Source organism: Hydra vulgaris, chromosome 07 (assembly GCF_038396675.1).
Source record: "Hydra vulgaris chromosome 07, alternate assembly HydraT2T_AEP".
Classification (NCBI taxonomy): domain Eukaryota; kingdom Metazoa; phylum Cnidaria; class Hydrozoa; order Anthoathecata; family Hydridae; genus Hydra; species Hydra vulgaris.
In genome coordinates this window covers 19,850,001-19,868,288 of record NC_088926.1, presented here as the reverse complement: position 1 = coordinate 19,868,288, position 18,288 = coordinate 19,850,001, and the positions used below count along the sequence as shown (strand labels likewise).

General features: G+C 27.8%; 1 protein-coding gene across 6 annotated transcripts in view; it reads right to left on the bottom strand.

Moving 5' to 3' along the window:
• The window catches only part of LOC100208548 (potassium voltage-gated channel subfamily C member 1), a 58,414-nt gene that overhangs the window by 14,547 nt on the left and 25,579 nt on the right, over positions 1-18,288 (bottom strand). For 3 of the 6 annotated variants that reach the window (XM_065801305.1, XM_065801304.1, XM_065801307.1), the window contains exons 2-4: positions 13,529-13,847; positions 8,913-9,146; positions 6,350-6,793 (exon numbers count right to left, since the gene is read on the bottom strand). In XM_065801305.1, the coding sequence (XP_065657377.1) occupies positions 6,350-6,793; positions 8,913-9,146; positions 13,529-13,847 (997 nt within the window). Of the gene's footprint in view, positions 1-6,349; positions 6,794-8,912; positions 9,147-13,528; positions 13,848-13,936; positions 13,997-17,945; positions 18,109-18,288 lie in introns of those variants that run through there. The other 3 variants (XM_065801308.1, XM_065801306.1, XM_065801309.1) reach the window with 3 other exon arrangements.

Sequence of the window (18,288 nt, the reverse complement as noted above, 5' to 3'; positions counted from 1 at the left end):
GATTTTAACCCAAATGCTAAAGATTTGAACCCAAATATCTTTACAACTTGACGTGATAGTGAAAATTGAGTTGCATATTTGAAATCAAACTGAGAAATGCTATAAAAAAAAAACAAATTGTTTGCTCGGCAACAGAAATTTTTTTTTTTGTTAACCTGTGTAATTGGTTTTTATTAAACTTAAATTCACATCATAACAAAGCATTGCACCCAGAAAAACCATCGAAATGCCGCTGAAATTATGGTTCATGCATTATCAGACTCCACAATTGACAAAATATTAAATATTGAAACCATGAGACATCTGAACAAAAAACGTAAAGAAGCAGAGAAACTACAGCAATACCTAATACGAGTTATTGATGCTATTTGGTATTTGATCGCAGAGAGTATTTCTTTACGTGGAAATGATGAAGCCATCTTTTACAATGACTCTGAAAAAAGTGAAGTCTTTCAACGTGGTGCGGGTAAATTTTAAATTTTTTAAATTTTCTCAGTCAGTATAATGAAGTGCTGAATGAAAAACTTTATAATATTTGCAAAATTCAAAAACAATCTGCTGGAAGTGGTGCTGGAATTACGTTTCTTTCTAATTATACACAAAACAAGCTAATTCATGCTATAACACAGATGGTCAAGAAGGATATTTCAGAAGAGGTAAATAATTCAGTATTCTTTTCACTACCAGCTGATGGCACCACGATATTACACTCTATGAACAAACTTCTATTGTATTACATTATGCTACGCTTGCTGCAGAGAAGGCCATTGTAAAGGAACATCTGATTTCAATGGTTGAAACTAAAACAACTACTGGTGAAGGAATAAGTAAAAAATAAAAAATGAATTCAAATCAAATAACGAAGATATTCAAAAGATGTGGGTATGTTTTTTGATGGTGCGAGTGATATGCAAGAAATAAACAAAGGAGTTGCAAGATATTTAAAGCAGTGTTCTCCCATGGCAACAAATATTTGTTGTGGATCTTTTGGAACAAATCTGGTTATAAAAGCAAAATCTTCCGTTGTTTCTGGTAACCTTTTTGGAACAGAAAACAAGCCTGGTGATGTGCAGAAATTAAAGACTTTTCTATACGGAAACTCAAGGAAACGAAATAATATATTTGAGAAGTGCAAATCTCTTCTTGAGGATGTGAATCAGTCACTTGAACTGGTTGCTACCCACAGTGTTTATTTCAGTGCCTTACAAATGCTGCAGACCGACTGCTGACACTATACCCTGCAGTAATTGATTTTGAACAAATTTCAAATGACGAGGAATTTAAATGAATATTCGAAGTGAAACACAAGGTTTTTTATCCCAATTTCAGTCATATGAAACATTTGTGATTTTATGTCTCTTTAAAGAAGAGACATAGAGTCACATTTGTTTCATATGACTGAAATCGGGAAGCTGAAGCTCAGCTTTACCAGCAAACATTTATTGAGAAAAGGACTCACAGAAAGAAACGACTGAACTTCAATGAAACAGAAGATGAGCGACTTACTCAGGCTAAAGATCAGTGGCTAGCAGAAGCGTTTTATACTGTAGTGGATTCAGCAACTGCAGATCTTGTTGACATATTTTCTTCACAGCGGAGATTTTTAGAAAGCATACACGTCTTTTTATTGAAGAATATGAGTGAAGATATTAATCATAATTTTCATAACTCTAATTCACAAGAAAAAATTCAATCAATGCTTGAAAAATTCAAAATTAGTATCAGTTTAAATGAATTCACTATTGAAATGATTGATTTTGTGGAGATCTACAGAAAAGCTGCTGAGAAGGATAACAAAACTTTGCCTTCTTTCCTCACCATTTACAATTTTATGCTGAAGACTGTTAGATGGTGTATTACTCTATACAAGATATTCAGTACAATTCCATGAAATATTTTATATCCATAAAAAACTTTTTTTAGTATAAATATAATTTTTTGTTAAAAGCACTTCAACGGGCCCTTCTTCTGGAAATACGTACCTGCTTTTCAGGATTATTAAAGGTTTTAAAAAATCATCCAGAATAAAACAAAAGTTATATATTAATTTTTTAAAAACAAAAACAGCTTTAAGCGAAAAAATTTATAAGAACTACAAAAACCGATTTGAAAAAATTCGCAAAAACCTGAAGAAAAATCATTACTCCCAATTATTCAATACATTTACATACATATAATACATACAAACGACACAAAGCACACATACAATACATACAAACGACACAAAGCGCAGCTGGCAAATAATGACAGAAATTATTGGCAAAAAAAAAAATCATGCTCCGGTTTCCTGCCTCAAATGGTTAGAGTTGATGACAAAAGTTTATATGAACCAAAAATTAAAGCTCAAAAATTTAACAAATATTTCACTCATATAGGACCAACACTGTCTAAAAAAATCCCTAAGACCAAATCTTTGTTTACTGATTATCTAGAACCCCTGGATAATGGCATTTGTTCAGATGAGTTCTTCCAAATTAATGTTTGATGAGTTTGAAAGAACCTTCAAATCTGTTAAAAAAATAAAGCATTTGGAGCAGATCAAATTAATGGAAACGTGGTTATAGATTGCTTTGAACAACTTAAAGTTGTTCTTTTTAAAAACTTTAGGGCTTCTATCTATCAAGGACAATCCCAGAACAATTAAAAATTGCAAAAGTTATTTCTATTTTTAAAGAAGGGGACAAATCTGAAATCATTAATCGCCCTATCTCTGTTCTCTCCACATTTTCGAAAATTCTAGAAAAAATTATGTTCAACAGAATATACAAATAGTTCATGATAATAATCTACTTTACATCAATCAATTTGGTTTCAAGAAAGATAACTCAACTGAACATGCAATTATCCAATTAGTACGTGAAATCTCAAAATCATTCAAAAAATCACAATATACACTAAGAATTTTCATTGACCTATCAAAATCTTTTGATACGGTCGATCACCATATTTTGATTTGTAAACTCAAATACTACGGAATAAAAAATAAAATTTTAAAATGTTTTAAAAGTTATCTATCTAACCGAAAACAATGTGTACCATTTATCAATGATTATCAACCCACTTTTCTTAATATAACCTGTGAAGTCCCACAAGGTTCAATTCTTGGGCCTCTCCTTTTTTTAATTTATATAAATGACTTAAATAAAGCTTCAAAACTAACGAGCATTATGTATGCAGATGATACAAACTTATTCCTTTCTAACTATGATATTGCTGAACTTTTTAAAACAGTGAACAAAGAACTCAGACATATATCTAATTGGTTCATGTGTAATTAGTTAACCTTGAATACTAATAAAACAAAATGGGTTTTATTTCATTCGATTACAAAAAAGCATCAAAATTACTTCCAATCTTTATCGATCAAAAGGAAATAAAAAGAAATTTTGTTACAAAATTTTTATGTATTTATCTTGATTAAAATGTTACTTAGAATCACCATATTGATTATATAAGCACAAAAATTTCTAAAAACATGGGGATCACGAATCTATTTCAATAAGAAAGTCTTAACCCAACTTTATTACTCATTTATACATAGTTATTTAAATTATCCCAATATTGCTTGGGGAAGTATAGAAAAAAGTTGCAACGTCTTTATCTCCGTCAGAAACGCGCAACCCGTATTATCAATTTTGCATATCGCTTCTCTTATTCAAAGCATTATTTTATTTAAATGAGAATTCTGAATATATACGAGTTAGATGTATATGTGGATAAATAACTTATCCCTAGCCGTCTTCAAAGATCTTTTCTCTTTTAAACCAATTAGTAAATATATTTTGAGAAATAATAACTTTTTAAATGAATCTTTTTGTCAAACAAACTTTTATCAATTTTGTATTACCTATCGAGCGCCACACCTTTAGAATAAAATTGTTTTGCCGAATTTTAATTTTGAAGTACCTATTACTTTTTGCCTTTTAAAAAAGAACTAAAAAATCTCATTCTTTCATTAGATAATATTTTGAGTTACTATTAGTAGTAAAAGTTAAAAATATATTTTGGTCTACTTTTTTATTGTTTATATACTTGTTTACATTTATAGAAGTTAATTCCTATTTTATTTATTGTTCTTATACTTTTTACTTTTTAATTTATATGTTGGTTTACTCTTGTATAAAATTCTGATGAGAAGATCCTCTTCATCTTTTTCAGACACAGATTATTTACCTTGCAATTTTGTAAAAGTTTATTAATTCTTTTTTATTTTACCTTTGTTAAATGCTTATTTAAGGTCCTGACGACAAGATCCTTGCGATCTTCTTTCAGATACCTTGTTTATATTTGTTATATTTTCTATCATTATAAGTTTATATTATTATTTTTATTATTGGTTATTTAAAGCAGTACAACGATTAACAAATGTAAACCAAAAAAAGAAGAAGAAGCTTTTTCCTCTTTACAAAATTAAAATTAATCCAGAATTTGATGAAACATTTAATCAGAGGCGATTCTACGAATAAAATGGGAAGGAGTGGGGGAAGAGGTGAATCCTTAAAAAGAACTGACTGGCTTCTAAAAACAAAAAGGGTCCTTAAAACTAAAACTTACCCGACTGAATTGTGTCAAGTATCCGACTAGCCGACTAAATTCGTGAAACAACCCACCCTTCCCCCGTAAAATCGACTCTACATCTAATAATATAGTTATTTCAAACAAAATGGTAAAACAAAAATAGGTAAATCTTAGATCTGCACACTAAAGCACTCAAAGCTTCTGGGATTTTTGTGATGTACTTAGTTTAAAAAATAGATCCTTTACAGAAAATATCACAATCAATCAAACATTACTAACTCGAATATCACATTCGAATTGTTTTGATAGAACAAAAAGTATTAATATTGGTCATACTAAAACTTTTTTTTGTCAAAACTTTTCAAACGTGATTCTCGAGCGTATTAAATGACACGCTTCAATATATTTATTATATATTATTACATATTACAGGCCCGCAGTAACCAGGGGGGCAACCGGGGCATTTGTCTCCCCCCCCCCTCCACAAATAAACAATTTTGAAAAATGAACTGAAAAGTGCAATGTCAAACAGGCTCCACTGTCAAGTGCACTCAACATATTATATATTATTATTATTACATTATATATCATTTATTATGTATATTATATATTTATATATTATACATTTATATATTTATAACAAATATATTTATATATAGCAATAAACCTGCTTCCTGCTTATTTGTTTAACGATAAACAGTTACTTAAAAAAAGTATTCGTGTAGGTTGTAGAAAAAAATTTCAGAAGCCAGTAGCTAAGCAATGACAAAACCAGGAGTTTTAGGTGTGTAGACAGAATCAGGAGTTTTAGGTGTGTAGCTAAGCAGTGACAGAACCAGGAGTTTTAGGTGTGGAGGGATGTTGAAAGAATTTAGTATTTTGTACCACATTTGCGTCTCCTAAAAAACAAAAAACAAAAACAAAGGTCCTCAATGTCTAAAATATTTTAAGACTTTCAGGTTCTGGTGAGGAAGGGGGGAGGAGGATGCATGTTCTACATCTTCTCCAACTGGATCCGTCACTGTAGCTAAGACAGCGTGAACCATGATCTTTTCGGTAGTTGATTATGTAATAGATTTCATAATCGTTTTTTAAGACTATGATTATGACTAACCACTGCCTCAACCAACTGCAACCCCACCAACCAACTGCAACCCCACAACCCCGCAACCTTGAACCGATGAATGTACATTTTTTCTCTGCATGTTCTCCCTAAAAGTCACTTGATGTATCTACACGAAGTATTATATAAAATAATATACTATTTATTTATACTTAAATTGAAAAATATCTATCTTGTCATTAAAATATAATGATTTTGTTCGCAAAAAATAATTGCTGGTTCGCAGTTTCCATTTTACCGATAACCAAGATATCACGGCTAAATAAAAGTGGAATCTAGAGCATAGTTTATCAAACAAGTTTCTATGGAAGTTTTATTTTTATTAAGTTAAAATGTAAAGAATAAAATAAATAAAAATAAATACAAATGAATGAAAATAAATATAAACGTTAGTTATTAGAAATATTAAAATTAATTTGAATTTTATAAAATCAAGATTGCAGAAATTTTTTTTTTTGTGCAAAATATACTTTATATAATAATTTAAGCTATAATTTCTTGCAATATTATTGTAATATTATTGCAATACTACTGTAATATCTTCGCGATGTCATTTTAACAAGAAAAATAGTATTATTATTGGAAAAAAAATAAATTTAAAATTTAAAATTACGAACTAAACAAACATTTGAATGTAAATTAAAAAAATTATGCATAATTAAAAAATACAATAAAATAAAAAGTCTTAAAACTTATCAAATAAAATACCTTTTCAGCATAATACACCATTGTTGCAAAAACCACCATGGGAATCGTAAGCACTAATATTAGCAACAATAGTTGTTCAAAGCTTGCTTTTAATGTCTCGCCTATTACTATCATACCTCTTAAATTTTTGACGTAACGAAGCAGCCGAAAAATGCGAAATAACCGAAAAGGTAGCAAAAACCTGATTTCTTCTAAGTTAAAAGCAAGTTCGCAATAAAAAGGTAAAAGCGACACTATATCAAACCACGTCAGGTAGTCTTTGAAAAGTTTAATCTTTGAAGGACAACAAAATATTCTTAAAACCAAGTCCAAAGTAAAAAAAGTGCAGTAAAATTTCTCAAATGATGCAAACAGTTCATTATGGTTGCTGAATTGTTTCTCTGTTGACAAACAAAATGTAGCTATAGATAGAACTACTATAAATATGTTAACGCCGGCTACAATCTAAAAAGCAAAGATCTTAGTTGAAAAATAAAATTCTTAGTGATATTTAGCCTAAATTCAAAAGTATATGCCTCAGTTCAAAAAGATCTTTATTAAAAAGTTAAGGTATTTAAAACAGGTTATAATTTAAAATAAAAAATAAACATAATTTCAATTCATCTTCTTTAATTAAAAAAAAATTCAAGGAAAAGATTGAGCTATAACTCAATAAACTTTTATTATATTAAAAAAATTACTTTATAAATTGAATATTACGTAGTATTGGAGTGCAATTGATTTTAATTGTTGTACAAATTTTTATTTACTAAAGTTTTTTGTGTTATGCTCTAGTGTAGTGTTTTATATTTAAGAAATCTTTAAAAAATGGTATGCAATTTTATATAAATGGCGTGGAACCATAAATTGAAAAACAAATTATTAAGTCACACATTGTAAATAGTTAAGATTCTCCCATGAGGAGGGTATATATAGGGTTTTATCTGAATTTCTCCCATGAGGAGGGTATATATAGGGTTCTATCTGAATTTCTCCCATGAGGAGGGTATATATAGGGTTCTATCTGAATTTTTTATGTTATAAGATTCTCCCATGAGGAGGGTATATATAGGGTATATATAAATAGTTAAGATTCTTCCATGAGAATTCTATCTGAATTTTTTATGTTATAAGAACAAGCAGTTAAAGTTTTAATTAACAATTAATAACAAAACAAACAATCTAAAAATTATATAAATAATAGTATAATCATGAAACATAAATAAAATAAATAACGTATATGTTATTTCAAGAAAGTGGTCGCTGTCAGAAATAAGAACCTTACAAAAACATTTATTGAAAGATAAAATATGTAGAAAGATAGAAGATAGTAACATTTAAAAAAAAGATTTGTAATAAGTTATTAGATTAAAACTTTTTTTAACAAATGTCATATTTAAAAGAATTCTATTAAGTTTTTAAAATTAAAATAGTATATATATATATATATATATATATATATATATATATATATATATATATATATATATATATATATATATATATATATATATATATATATATATATATATATATATATATATATTACGGACATCGAAGGAAAGAATTCGAAATCCTTCAGCTGCTCGAGGAAGAATACTTTCAATGTTTGATGTGATAATCATGAACAGGAGTGGTGGAAACAACTCTAAGAGATTAAGTGCTTTGAGCCTCACTCTTGTTTGGCTCATCAGACGGAAGAATATTGCTCCAATTATAATAAAGTCAGAGCTTCTCCTAGTTCTAAAATTTCTTTTTTAGTTTAAAATTTCATACTTATTTTTTTTACATTTTCGATTTTTTTTTAAACATGGCTTACTGCTATAGGTCACCGCAAAATCAACATTTTACCAACTATATGAGCCCGAGTCATGGTCACACAATTGATAGAAAAAAAGATTTTACTTGTCTATCAGCTGTCCCTGTTACTTTGTGGAAATCTAAAAAACTTTTCTAGTTTTTATCCTTATTTGGTTTTTTGGTCCCTATTTGTTTTACTGTCTCTGTTCACCGTGCTTTACGGTATCAATAAAGACAAATTTTTTATAAAAATATTTTTTATTCACTTAATTTTTATACCTACAAGTTGTATTATCAAAAGAAAATTTATTTTAAAAAGCAAAAACATTTTCTAAAATTTAATATATCTTAAATTACAATGTTTTTTTTCTCATCAAACCATGCAGTAACAAGTAGCTAAATTAAACGACTTATCATGCTTTATTTAGGCCTTTCATCCACTAAATTGCAATACGCAATACGATGTAAAAGCAAACACGCTTTTGAACTGAAATTTAATTTAAAACTTAACCCATTAATATAAGAATGTTGTATTTTTGTGCTGTTTGAAATAAGCACCATAAATAACTACGATGCATGTCAAGCAGCATAAATATACAAATAGCTTTTTGCACCAAGTGGAAGAAAGTCTAAAGTCCTTAGTAACAAAAGACTTTAAAGCAACTCTCAATTAAAAGAAGAGTTCTTGTAAAATGTGGCAGTTATTTATGGTTTATTTTTACATAACTTGATATCGACTTTTTCCTGAATAGAATTTTAAAAACAAAAAAATACACATACATACATTTGCGTAGTAACTGTTTTTTGGTGTTTCTAAAAAATCCCAGATTTTTTTTGAAATACTTTTGTGTGACTCTCTTTCTTTGAAAAATTCATCAAGTTCGTTTTCTGTTGAGCAATGTTCCTCTTCTTCAACTTGGAAAATTTTCAAGTTTTTATTAACTTCCCTGTATTCGCTGTAGTTAGGCCAACAACAAGGCTGCATCATCAATTCGTCAACGCCCCAAAATTCAAGTTCCTTTAATGAATGAATAAATAAACAGAACAGAACAAAAAAAAAGTATGTATGAATGTACTTTTTTAAAATTAGTTTATTTTGGAGTTAAAGAAAGTTTAATGCATACACACATCGTCAGCTCGAAATACTCGTATCTAAAATTTATTAAAATTATATATGAATATGTAATTATCTAGTTTATGTAAACTTAACATTATGTTAATGAAAAAAATTCATTTTTATAACGTTATATTGAAACGCTATATAAAAATAATTTTTTGCATTTACATAACTTTAAATTTACATAAATTAGATAATTTTATATTTATATATAATTTTAGTAAATTTTAGATCCGACACTAGGGTGTGTCGATATTTTTTTTTTTTTTCAATTTCAAAAACCGCAAAGTTACTTTTAATTAAAAATTTTATGGAGATTCTGAATCCGCAAAAAAAAAGTTTAAAAATAATCTCATGCTTTGTGGGTCAGCGTTGTTTTGAACGGTAAAATGACTAAAATGTGGCTAATTAACAGGGCAAAACTATAATTAAAAAAAAAAAAATTCTAAAATTTTTGATTAGCTCAATAATTGTCAAGGTGAATTTTAAGAAAATTGATTATTTTGTTCAAAAAGTGATAAAATCAAAACACAAAAAAGGAGATTCCAAAAGAGGAATAAAAGTTAGGAGTGAAAAAGGTGCTAGAGATTAGAAAGAAAGAAGACGATAATACTCAGTTTGGAGAGTACAGTAAGAATTCGAAAAACCCCATTCATAAATACTGATGCTGATAAATTGACCAATCTAATTGAGTGGAAAAGTTCAATATACGAACAACTACTTATCACAAGCTATGAAGTCAGAAAATATTTTCACAAGCCTATGGTTGTTCCAGATTGGTCATGCAATTCCCAATCTATCGAACGTTGCCTTGAACAGGTTTCTTTTTTATCCAATTACAAGAATATAATAACTTATTTAAAAAATTTTAACGATTTAATTGTTTTTTATGTTTAATATAGGTTAATAATAAACTATATGACATTTTATGTAAGGCGCACTACAGTTGGTAGTGCGCCAAACTTAAAACATTGTACTTGACAGATATATACTATTTTTTCCTTTTTTAGAAGAAGTTAAAAAAAGATTGTTCTTGACAGATTTATACTGTTTTATAAAAATTTTCATATATAAAAATATAGTTAATATAAAAGGAACAAGCACAACCGCAATGTTCATTAAACACAATTATGTTTTTTGTCTCAACAAGAAGCCATATAATAAACTTGATGTCAACAAGGCTTTTCAATAGCAAATAATTAATAAAAACACCATTTAATATTTAAGTTATTTGAGCTACTGTTATTGTAAAGCTCTATCATATAATTTGTTTGTCTGTTTTTTTATTTTATTGTAAAACAAAATATAATGATACAAGTCATTTTGGCTAGACTAGAAAGCCATCATCAACATAATATATAATTTTCATTTTTAGCTCCTTATTAGGAGAGTTTTTAGGTGAGATGGTGATTTCTAAAAATTCAACTATAAGATAAACACAATATTTAGCGAAATCTGTACCCGTGTCTGTTAAGGTGCAGTGTTTTATTTGGTCGTAGAAAATAAAATAACTGCTTTTAAAAGTAAAAGATATCGATGAATTCAATTAAACTATATGTTTTGCAATCTGGAGTTTTGAAGCTTCCCTAGTTTGTGAAGAAATCTTTTTTTTAATATTACAGACATTTTTTTTTCCTTTATTAAATTTTATTAACCACATTAAATATAAAACACGTTCTTTTATTTTTACTTTTAGATTTAATTTATTGTATTTTTATGTATTATTTATTATAATCATTTTTATGTATTATTTATTATAATCAATTACAAAGTCTTTTTTTCTTTATATTCTCAACACAATAACAAGTTAAATGAAATAAATTAATTAAAAATAATAAAATTAAAAAAAAAACAAAAAAAAAACAGACATTTTACTTACAATTATTTTACAAAAAAATAATAAAAAACTTCAGAGAAAGAGGCGACAAGAGATTTTTATTCAACTTTTATGGTCTGGTCTTCTATTTATGTCTTATGCTATTTTTGTTTTAATTTTAGGCTTAACTTTTGCAACATTAAACGTATTAACATTGATTAAGTTTTGAAATCTGAAATCTGTAATGCTTTATATTAATTATTTGTTTTTGTATAATATTCAATAAAGTAAATTTATTCAAATATAAACTACCAGTTTGTTGCCATAATTTGTTTTGATAAAATGAAAACAGATAAAATTAAAAAGCAAAAAAATGAAAGATTTTTGAAAAGTTTAAATTAGTAACAATTAGTAACATTGTTATTGTTTTGAGTTTGCAACTGAAGAAAAAGTAACTGTGACATTCGTGGAAAAATGATCGATGAATTTAAAGTTGAAATCTTTACGTCTTAATCTAAGTATATAATAGATAATATAATAGATAAAATAATCTACTACATATATATTAAACGGGGTTGATTTTGCCACTTTTGCTGCTTTAATGTTGTCTGTCCAACCTGGTCTGGTAATGTTATCTGTCCAACTTGGTAATCTTTTACCTTATGCCAATAACTGAATAATATAGAACAAAATATTTTTAGTTCGACCGCGTTTAAGTTCAAAAAATATTATTTATATTCATGAATAACAATTTGTATAACACACTTATGTGGGGCTATTTTGCCTTTTATGGGGCAATTTCGTCAATGTAAAGAGTTAAATAATTATGTTTTATTATCATTTTAAAAACATTCTGTGTAAACATGTCAATGCAAAATCAAACTTCACATGCTCATTTATGACAGAAAAGCATTAGAGTCAGTCTTCTGCTGAATCCATCCATGCTACACCGTACACACAGCAACAAATTAATTATTCTGAGCCATTTGCTTTTCTTTGATAGGACGAAAATTTGCTTTTCTTTAAGCCATTTGCATTTTTTTTTATTGAACAAGAACTTCTTTTTCTTAGAGTCACTAGGTAGTTTTGGATTGAACAAGAACATTCTCTCTTTAGAGTCACTAGGTAGTTTTGGATTGAACAAGAACATCATCTCTTTAGAGTCAATAAGTAGTTTTGGATTGGTACAGTCAACATTAGACGAATGCATCTATATAAGTAATCTTTTCACAATCTTTTATCATTCACTGTTGATAAAAAATTTCAAATGAAAAACAAAAATAATTAAACTATAAACTTAATAAAATACAAAATAATTAAACTATAAACTTAAAAAACTACAAAATAATTAAACTATAAACTATAAACTTGTTCCCAGATTCTAATCACCAAGATGTTAATTTCACATCACTATAAACATACGAAAGTTTTCGTATTTTTATAAATGATTTCCTTAAAAAATTTTAAAAAGGCATTTACGTTTGCAATCTACTTAACGTTTTATTGTCCTGGAAAGATAAAGACTATTGAGTTAGGCAGCTTAGAAGTCTGTTCCATGTACAATCAGAAGTAGCATTTTAAACCTGCGGATTATTCGTGCCTTTTTGTGACTAGGATGTAATCGCACTTTCTATTTTTAGAGGAATTTGATAAAAGCTCAATAAAGACAAAGTAATAATATTTTTACACCATAAGACTTTTATAAAAAGCTTTTTTTTAATAGTTATTTATACAAATCAAGCAGGGATCTAGAAATATTTATTGCAATTTTTAGTGGAAAAACTAACTCAGAAATATCTTAAATATCTACCAGTTTTTTATTCAATTGAGTCAATAGCTTTCTCATTTGAAGAACAAACATTAACTTTGCGTAAAGTTTTTATCTTATAACAATATTCTTGCATTTACAATGCTCCTGTTTACAGGGCAGTCCCGAATGGGGGTTGTAGGGAGTATTCCACTCCTCCCCCTCCCCCTCTCCCAAAGCTGTCATGTACGCATTTGAGTTGGTACATTGAGCAAGTTTTGAGCTATAATTGGCAAATTGCAAATATTGAGAACCTTGTTTTTTTTTTGTTTTTTTTTTTGTGTCTCTAGTTGGCAAAAAGTACACTCAACAAGACCCTTTCTCCCCATGAAAGACCTCTTCGGGACGGCCCTGCCTGTTTAGGCATTTTATTATACTTAATTTAAAAGGATTCAATGGGCTTAATTAAAATTAAAGGAACTACCGACTAAGTTATTTAATTTACTAACTCATATTCAATGTTTATTCAACGTGTTCATTTAGTTTTACAGATAAATAACTTTATTTGCAAATAAAAAAAAAAGTCTGCTTAAATAATTTTGAAACAAATTTTGAAAAATAATATTATATAAACATATATTATAAATAATATAAAAAAAATATAAATATAAAAATATTATTTTAACAATAATATAATAAACTAAACAATTTAAAGAATACCTCTTGAAATAATGGACCACACACATCTTTTGGACAATGGAGTCTACCTGTTCGACAATAATTTAATATGTTCTCAAAGCATCCTGGGTGCCTGTCAAAAAAAAATTCACTAGCCTCTACGTTAACATTTTCCATTGCCAATGCAGTCTCAGCTATCCAAAACAATCTTGTATCTGGAAAGTTTTGAATTGTGCTGATATAGCATTCGTGTCTCGATCCTCCAACATTTATAACAACTCGATCAATATTTTTTTTTAGACATTCTGGTTTCATAAATTCTTTGTGCTTTTTCTTTTGCAAAAGCTCAATTTGTTGTTCTCTAAAAAAAAAAAAAAATGAAAGAATAAAGTACAAGTTTTAGCTTTTAATAAAGTAAAACTCACTAATCAAAAAAAATGCTGAACATACTTTTTCATTGGATTCAGGTTAGCTATAGTAAACTGTAGCAATAATACGGCCAGATATTTGCGTTTTAAAGAAAAAAATGTCAGTTTTTTTATAACACGTTTTAAAAAAAACAGCTGGGGAAATTGAAAGAGTATGGTTCAAATTGTTGCATTAAAAATTATTCAAATTATATTGTTAAAGTAAATTAGTATTTTTGTTTAATTATCTAAATTAGTATTTTTGTTTCTTTAATTTTTCTGTTTTATGCATCAAACATTTTTAAAAAAAGTAATAAAAACAAATATAATATTAACGAAATCTTTCGATTAATTAAATCACTTTTGAATTACTTTCAATTGCACAAATTTGGCCATAGAGGGTTTATCACAACTTTTAAAATCTTTTTATTCATTTTCAATCAATCAAAATCGGCAACTAAATCAAAATCGCCAAACAAACAAATATTTCAAAAAATTGGTTTCTGAAAGTCAGAAACCAATTTTTTAGCCAGCACTATATTGTGTCTTGTATGGTATTACGCAATACTTTTAAGCAATCATTCCAACTTTAAGTAGTTGGCGCAAATATTGATGTTATAAGTTGTGCAAAACGTTTTAAACTAGAAGGAAAAGCATCTAAACGACTTTGATGTACCTTTGAAAATGTGAAGATTGTTTTCGTGGAAGATGATTGGATATGATGAATAAACAAATGTATAAGGAGGTAGTTTGTTTCATGATAGGTGGCCTAAAATAAAACCTCTGTGATTGAATCAACACCTAAAAATACAACCAGTACTGAATGGTTAAGAGGACAAATTTTTAAGTATTTAACTGAATGTAAATTTAATGTTAGAGTTATTGCTTATGACAACCATTTAGAATGTTCATTATTATAAAAAAAAAATAACTTGTCCATCAAACCAACAGTTCAACAATTCGTTTATTATTTATAACTCCAAAAAAATTTATTTTTGTTTTTTAAATTGCTTATCTTTTTAAAGTATCAGAAATAATTGTTTTATTTCCGGATTTTAAGTTAATTGGGTTTTTAAAAAATTTAATGGGTTTTAAAGGATCCTATGATTATATGTGGTTTAAAAATTATTCAGAGCACCTTCCTTTATTTTTATGAAAAAAATCTCACTTTTGATGCTCTTCTATGTAGGGCGCTAAGAGAGTGCAACAAAAGTATTACATCCTGATGATTTTAAACAAAACGTTTTATAAGCGCTTGCAGTTTTAGATGAAACTACTTCTGCAGCAGTTCACTCATACTTCCATGATCTTCAAAGTATTGCAGGTTTTTTGTATTATGTTACAAGTGGTGAGTTTTATTGAATTCAAAATTTATATTCAGTAATTAATATTTTAAGTTATGCAGTTGCTTCTGGAGATAAAAACCCCAAATTCTAAGGGCATTAAAATATTAGATTTTTTAAGAAGTTTAATTTAAATTTTCAAACAGCTTCAAATTTTATTGAAATAGGAGGCTTCAGACGGCTTCAGTACATACATCAACTGATTAAATAAGGAGCACATGCAAGGAATTCTGCTACACCAAATAAGGGTCAGTGAACTTTGATGAGAATTATAAAGTGTCATTAGAGTAAAAAAAAAAAACTAAAGAGTTGTTGTTACAATTCGGCGTACTCCAGAAACCATGACCATTACACCAGAAAGAACGGACGTTAGCTTTCATGTTACTGGATATATAGTAAAGAAACTAAATAAACCCCTTGGTATATGTTGCAAAAAGTTGTTATGTTGTGTTTACTATCATCAATGTTATTTCTATCATCAATGTTAACACAACATAACAACTTTTTGCAACATATACCAAGGCATTTATTTAGTTTCTTTACTATATATCCAGTAATATGATCACCAACGTCCGTTCTTTTTGGTGTAATGGTTATGGTTTCTGGAGTAAACTGAACTGTATCAACAACTCTTATATTTTTTTTCTGACTCGAGTGACACTTTTAAATTTTCATCAAAGTTTACAGACCCTTAGTCGGTATAGCAGAATTCCTTGCATACTCTCCTTATTTTTTTAAATGATGTATGTACTGAAGCCCCCGGAAGTCTGTGCAAACATGATCCAAAAAGCGATAATTATAATCATCACTTTTGGATTAGGTATGCATATCCTTTGTACGGTTCACTACTTTGATGAAAAAATAGATTGCATTTATGAATCTTTTCAGACATTTTCTTGCCTTCTGCGTGAGAAAACTGAAATAAAAATTGCTAGAAGTACTGTTGTCAATATTTTCCTCGGTAATAAAAGAATTATTTCTACCTTCGAAGTAACAGTTGATTACACAAAATCCTTTAGAAAAAGAAAAACTGGCGAAACCTAATGAATAAATTATCTTTAATACGGCTATTTTTATTTTGACGATAAAATATTTAAATGTTTTATATACTGTTTTTGATTTGTAAATTAAATTAAAGTTTGTTTACCAAAATTTTAATTTTTAAAAGACTCGCTTTAAGACTAAATTTTAAAAAGTTTTTGTTAACTTTTTATTTTGAACCAAAAAAGGTTAGTTGTAATCAACTACACTGTTACTGCTCCTTTTTCTTGTGCAATGATCGTCTAAAATCTAAATTTATGAATAGATACTATTTTTGTGAACATTTTAAATAAATAAAGTTCTGCAAATTCATGAATTTTAACAATTAAAAAAAATAATTATAAGCTTGTATATAAAAGCTTGTTATAAAAAATTATAAGTCTTTAGTTTGAAAAAGGATTTCGAAAAACTGATCTTCTAGATTTTTCATAATAATACAAGTTATCCAGCCGTATAAATAAAGTATATCATGATCCCAATTCAAAATGGTACTGGATGCTAATGACAATTTTATCAACTTTTTTTATAACTTAATTTTGTTTCAGAACAATTTTAAAATTTTATTATTTTTAATTACACAATGTAATTTCTGCTTGGTAAGTTTTTTTTGCTTATCGTTTCCTGAAAAATAAAGTTCAAAAATATATACTGGCCAATCAACGGACAGATTTGACAACGGTGTTAATGGTTGCCAAAATATAAATAATAGAATTATGGTAATTTTTTCCCAGCTTTTTATTTTTCTAGAACTTAAAAATGAAAAGAAAAAAAGAGCATTGTTCAAAGATCCGCTCCAAATACGGCAACAGTATTCCATACAAGGACGGATTTGAAACTATATAGATATAGAATAGAATTCAGAGTAAGAAAGTGGCGAGCATGGTAAAGAGATGCAACCTTTGCAATGGATTTGATATATGGTTTCCAAGAAAGTTCGGAAGTAAGAGCTACTCCTAGAAGATAAAGGGTAGATGATTCATCTAGTACATTACCGTTCATAAATATAGGAAGATCTAGATTATTGCAATAACAATTAGCTGATAAAATATTTTTATCTGAGAGTCCCATGCTGTATTAGAAGTGAAATCTTTCAAATGCCCCCTCCAAGCAATCAGAGAGTGTTGACTTCTTATCAAGACAGGATAAATGGTAGTAGTTTATGCAGGTCCTCGTCATATGAGGACGTTAAACCACAAGCCAACATGTTGTTTAACATCCTCATATTTGGTAAGATTAAATTTTTCCAGACGCAATGTAATTGCGTTGAATTTTTTACGATATATTCAAAAAGCGTTCTTATTTTTAATTTTTTAATCTTTTGACACCGCGAGCAGCGTTACCTAACACAACTGCTTGACGTCGTTGTGTCAAGATTCAATTACTTACTTTTAAAAGCAGTAGTTTAAAATATCAATAAATATTTTTCAAATACTTTATAAGTTTTGCTCATAAATAATAAACACAACTAGTATTAATGTATTTTCTGTGGAACAAACTTCATATCTAAGAAGATACAAAACTCTCTAAAAGTGAGTTTTCTATCATACGTCAGCAACTGCAAAAGGGTTAATCTATGCTTCTCTCAAATTTTATTTATACTCATTTAATTTTATAGTGGCCTTTTTTTACTTTTACCACGCGGAAGCAATACGGGTGGAAATTCACTACCTTGATACTGCACCAAAACACGATAGAAAAATGACAGAAAATCAAGGATGATCCAGTTGTAATATGCAATTTAAATTTGCGATTTCATATGACATGTTGTCTCCTAAAAAGTTAACCTTTCTCACCATCAATCCATTAACAACTATCACCTACCTAATTATCTAAAAAAATAAATGAATTTGTTATATTAAAAAATATTACATTAATCATTAACGAAATATATATATATATATATATATATATATATATATATATATATATATATATATATATATATATATATATATATATATATATATATATATAAGTATGTATTCGCAATCGTAATACTATTTTGCGCAAA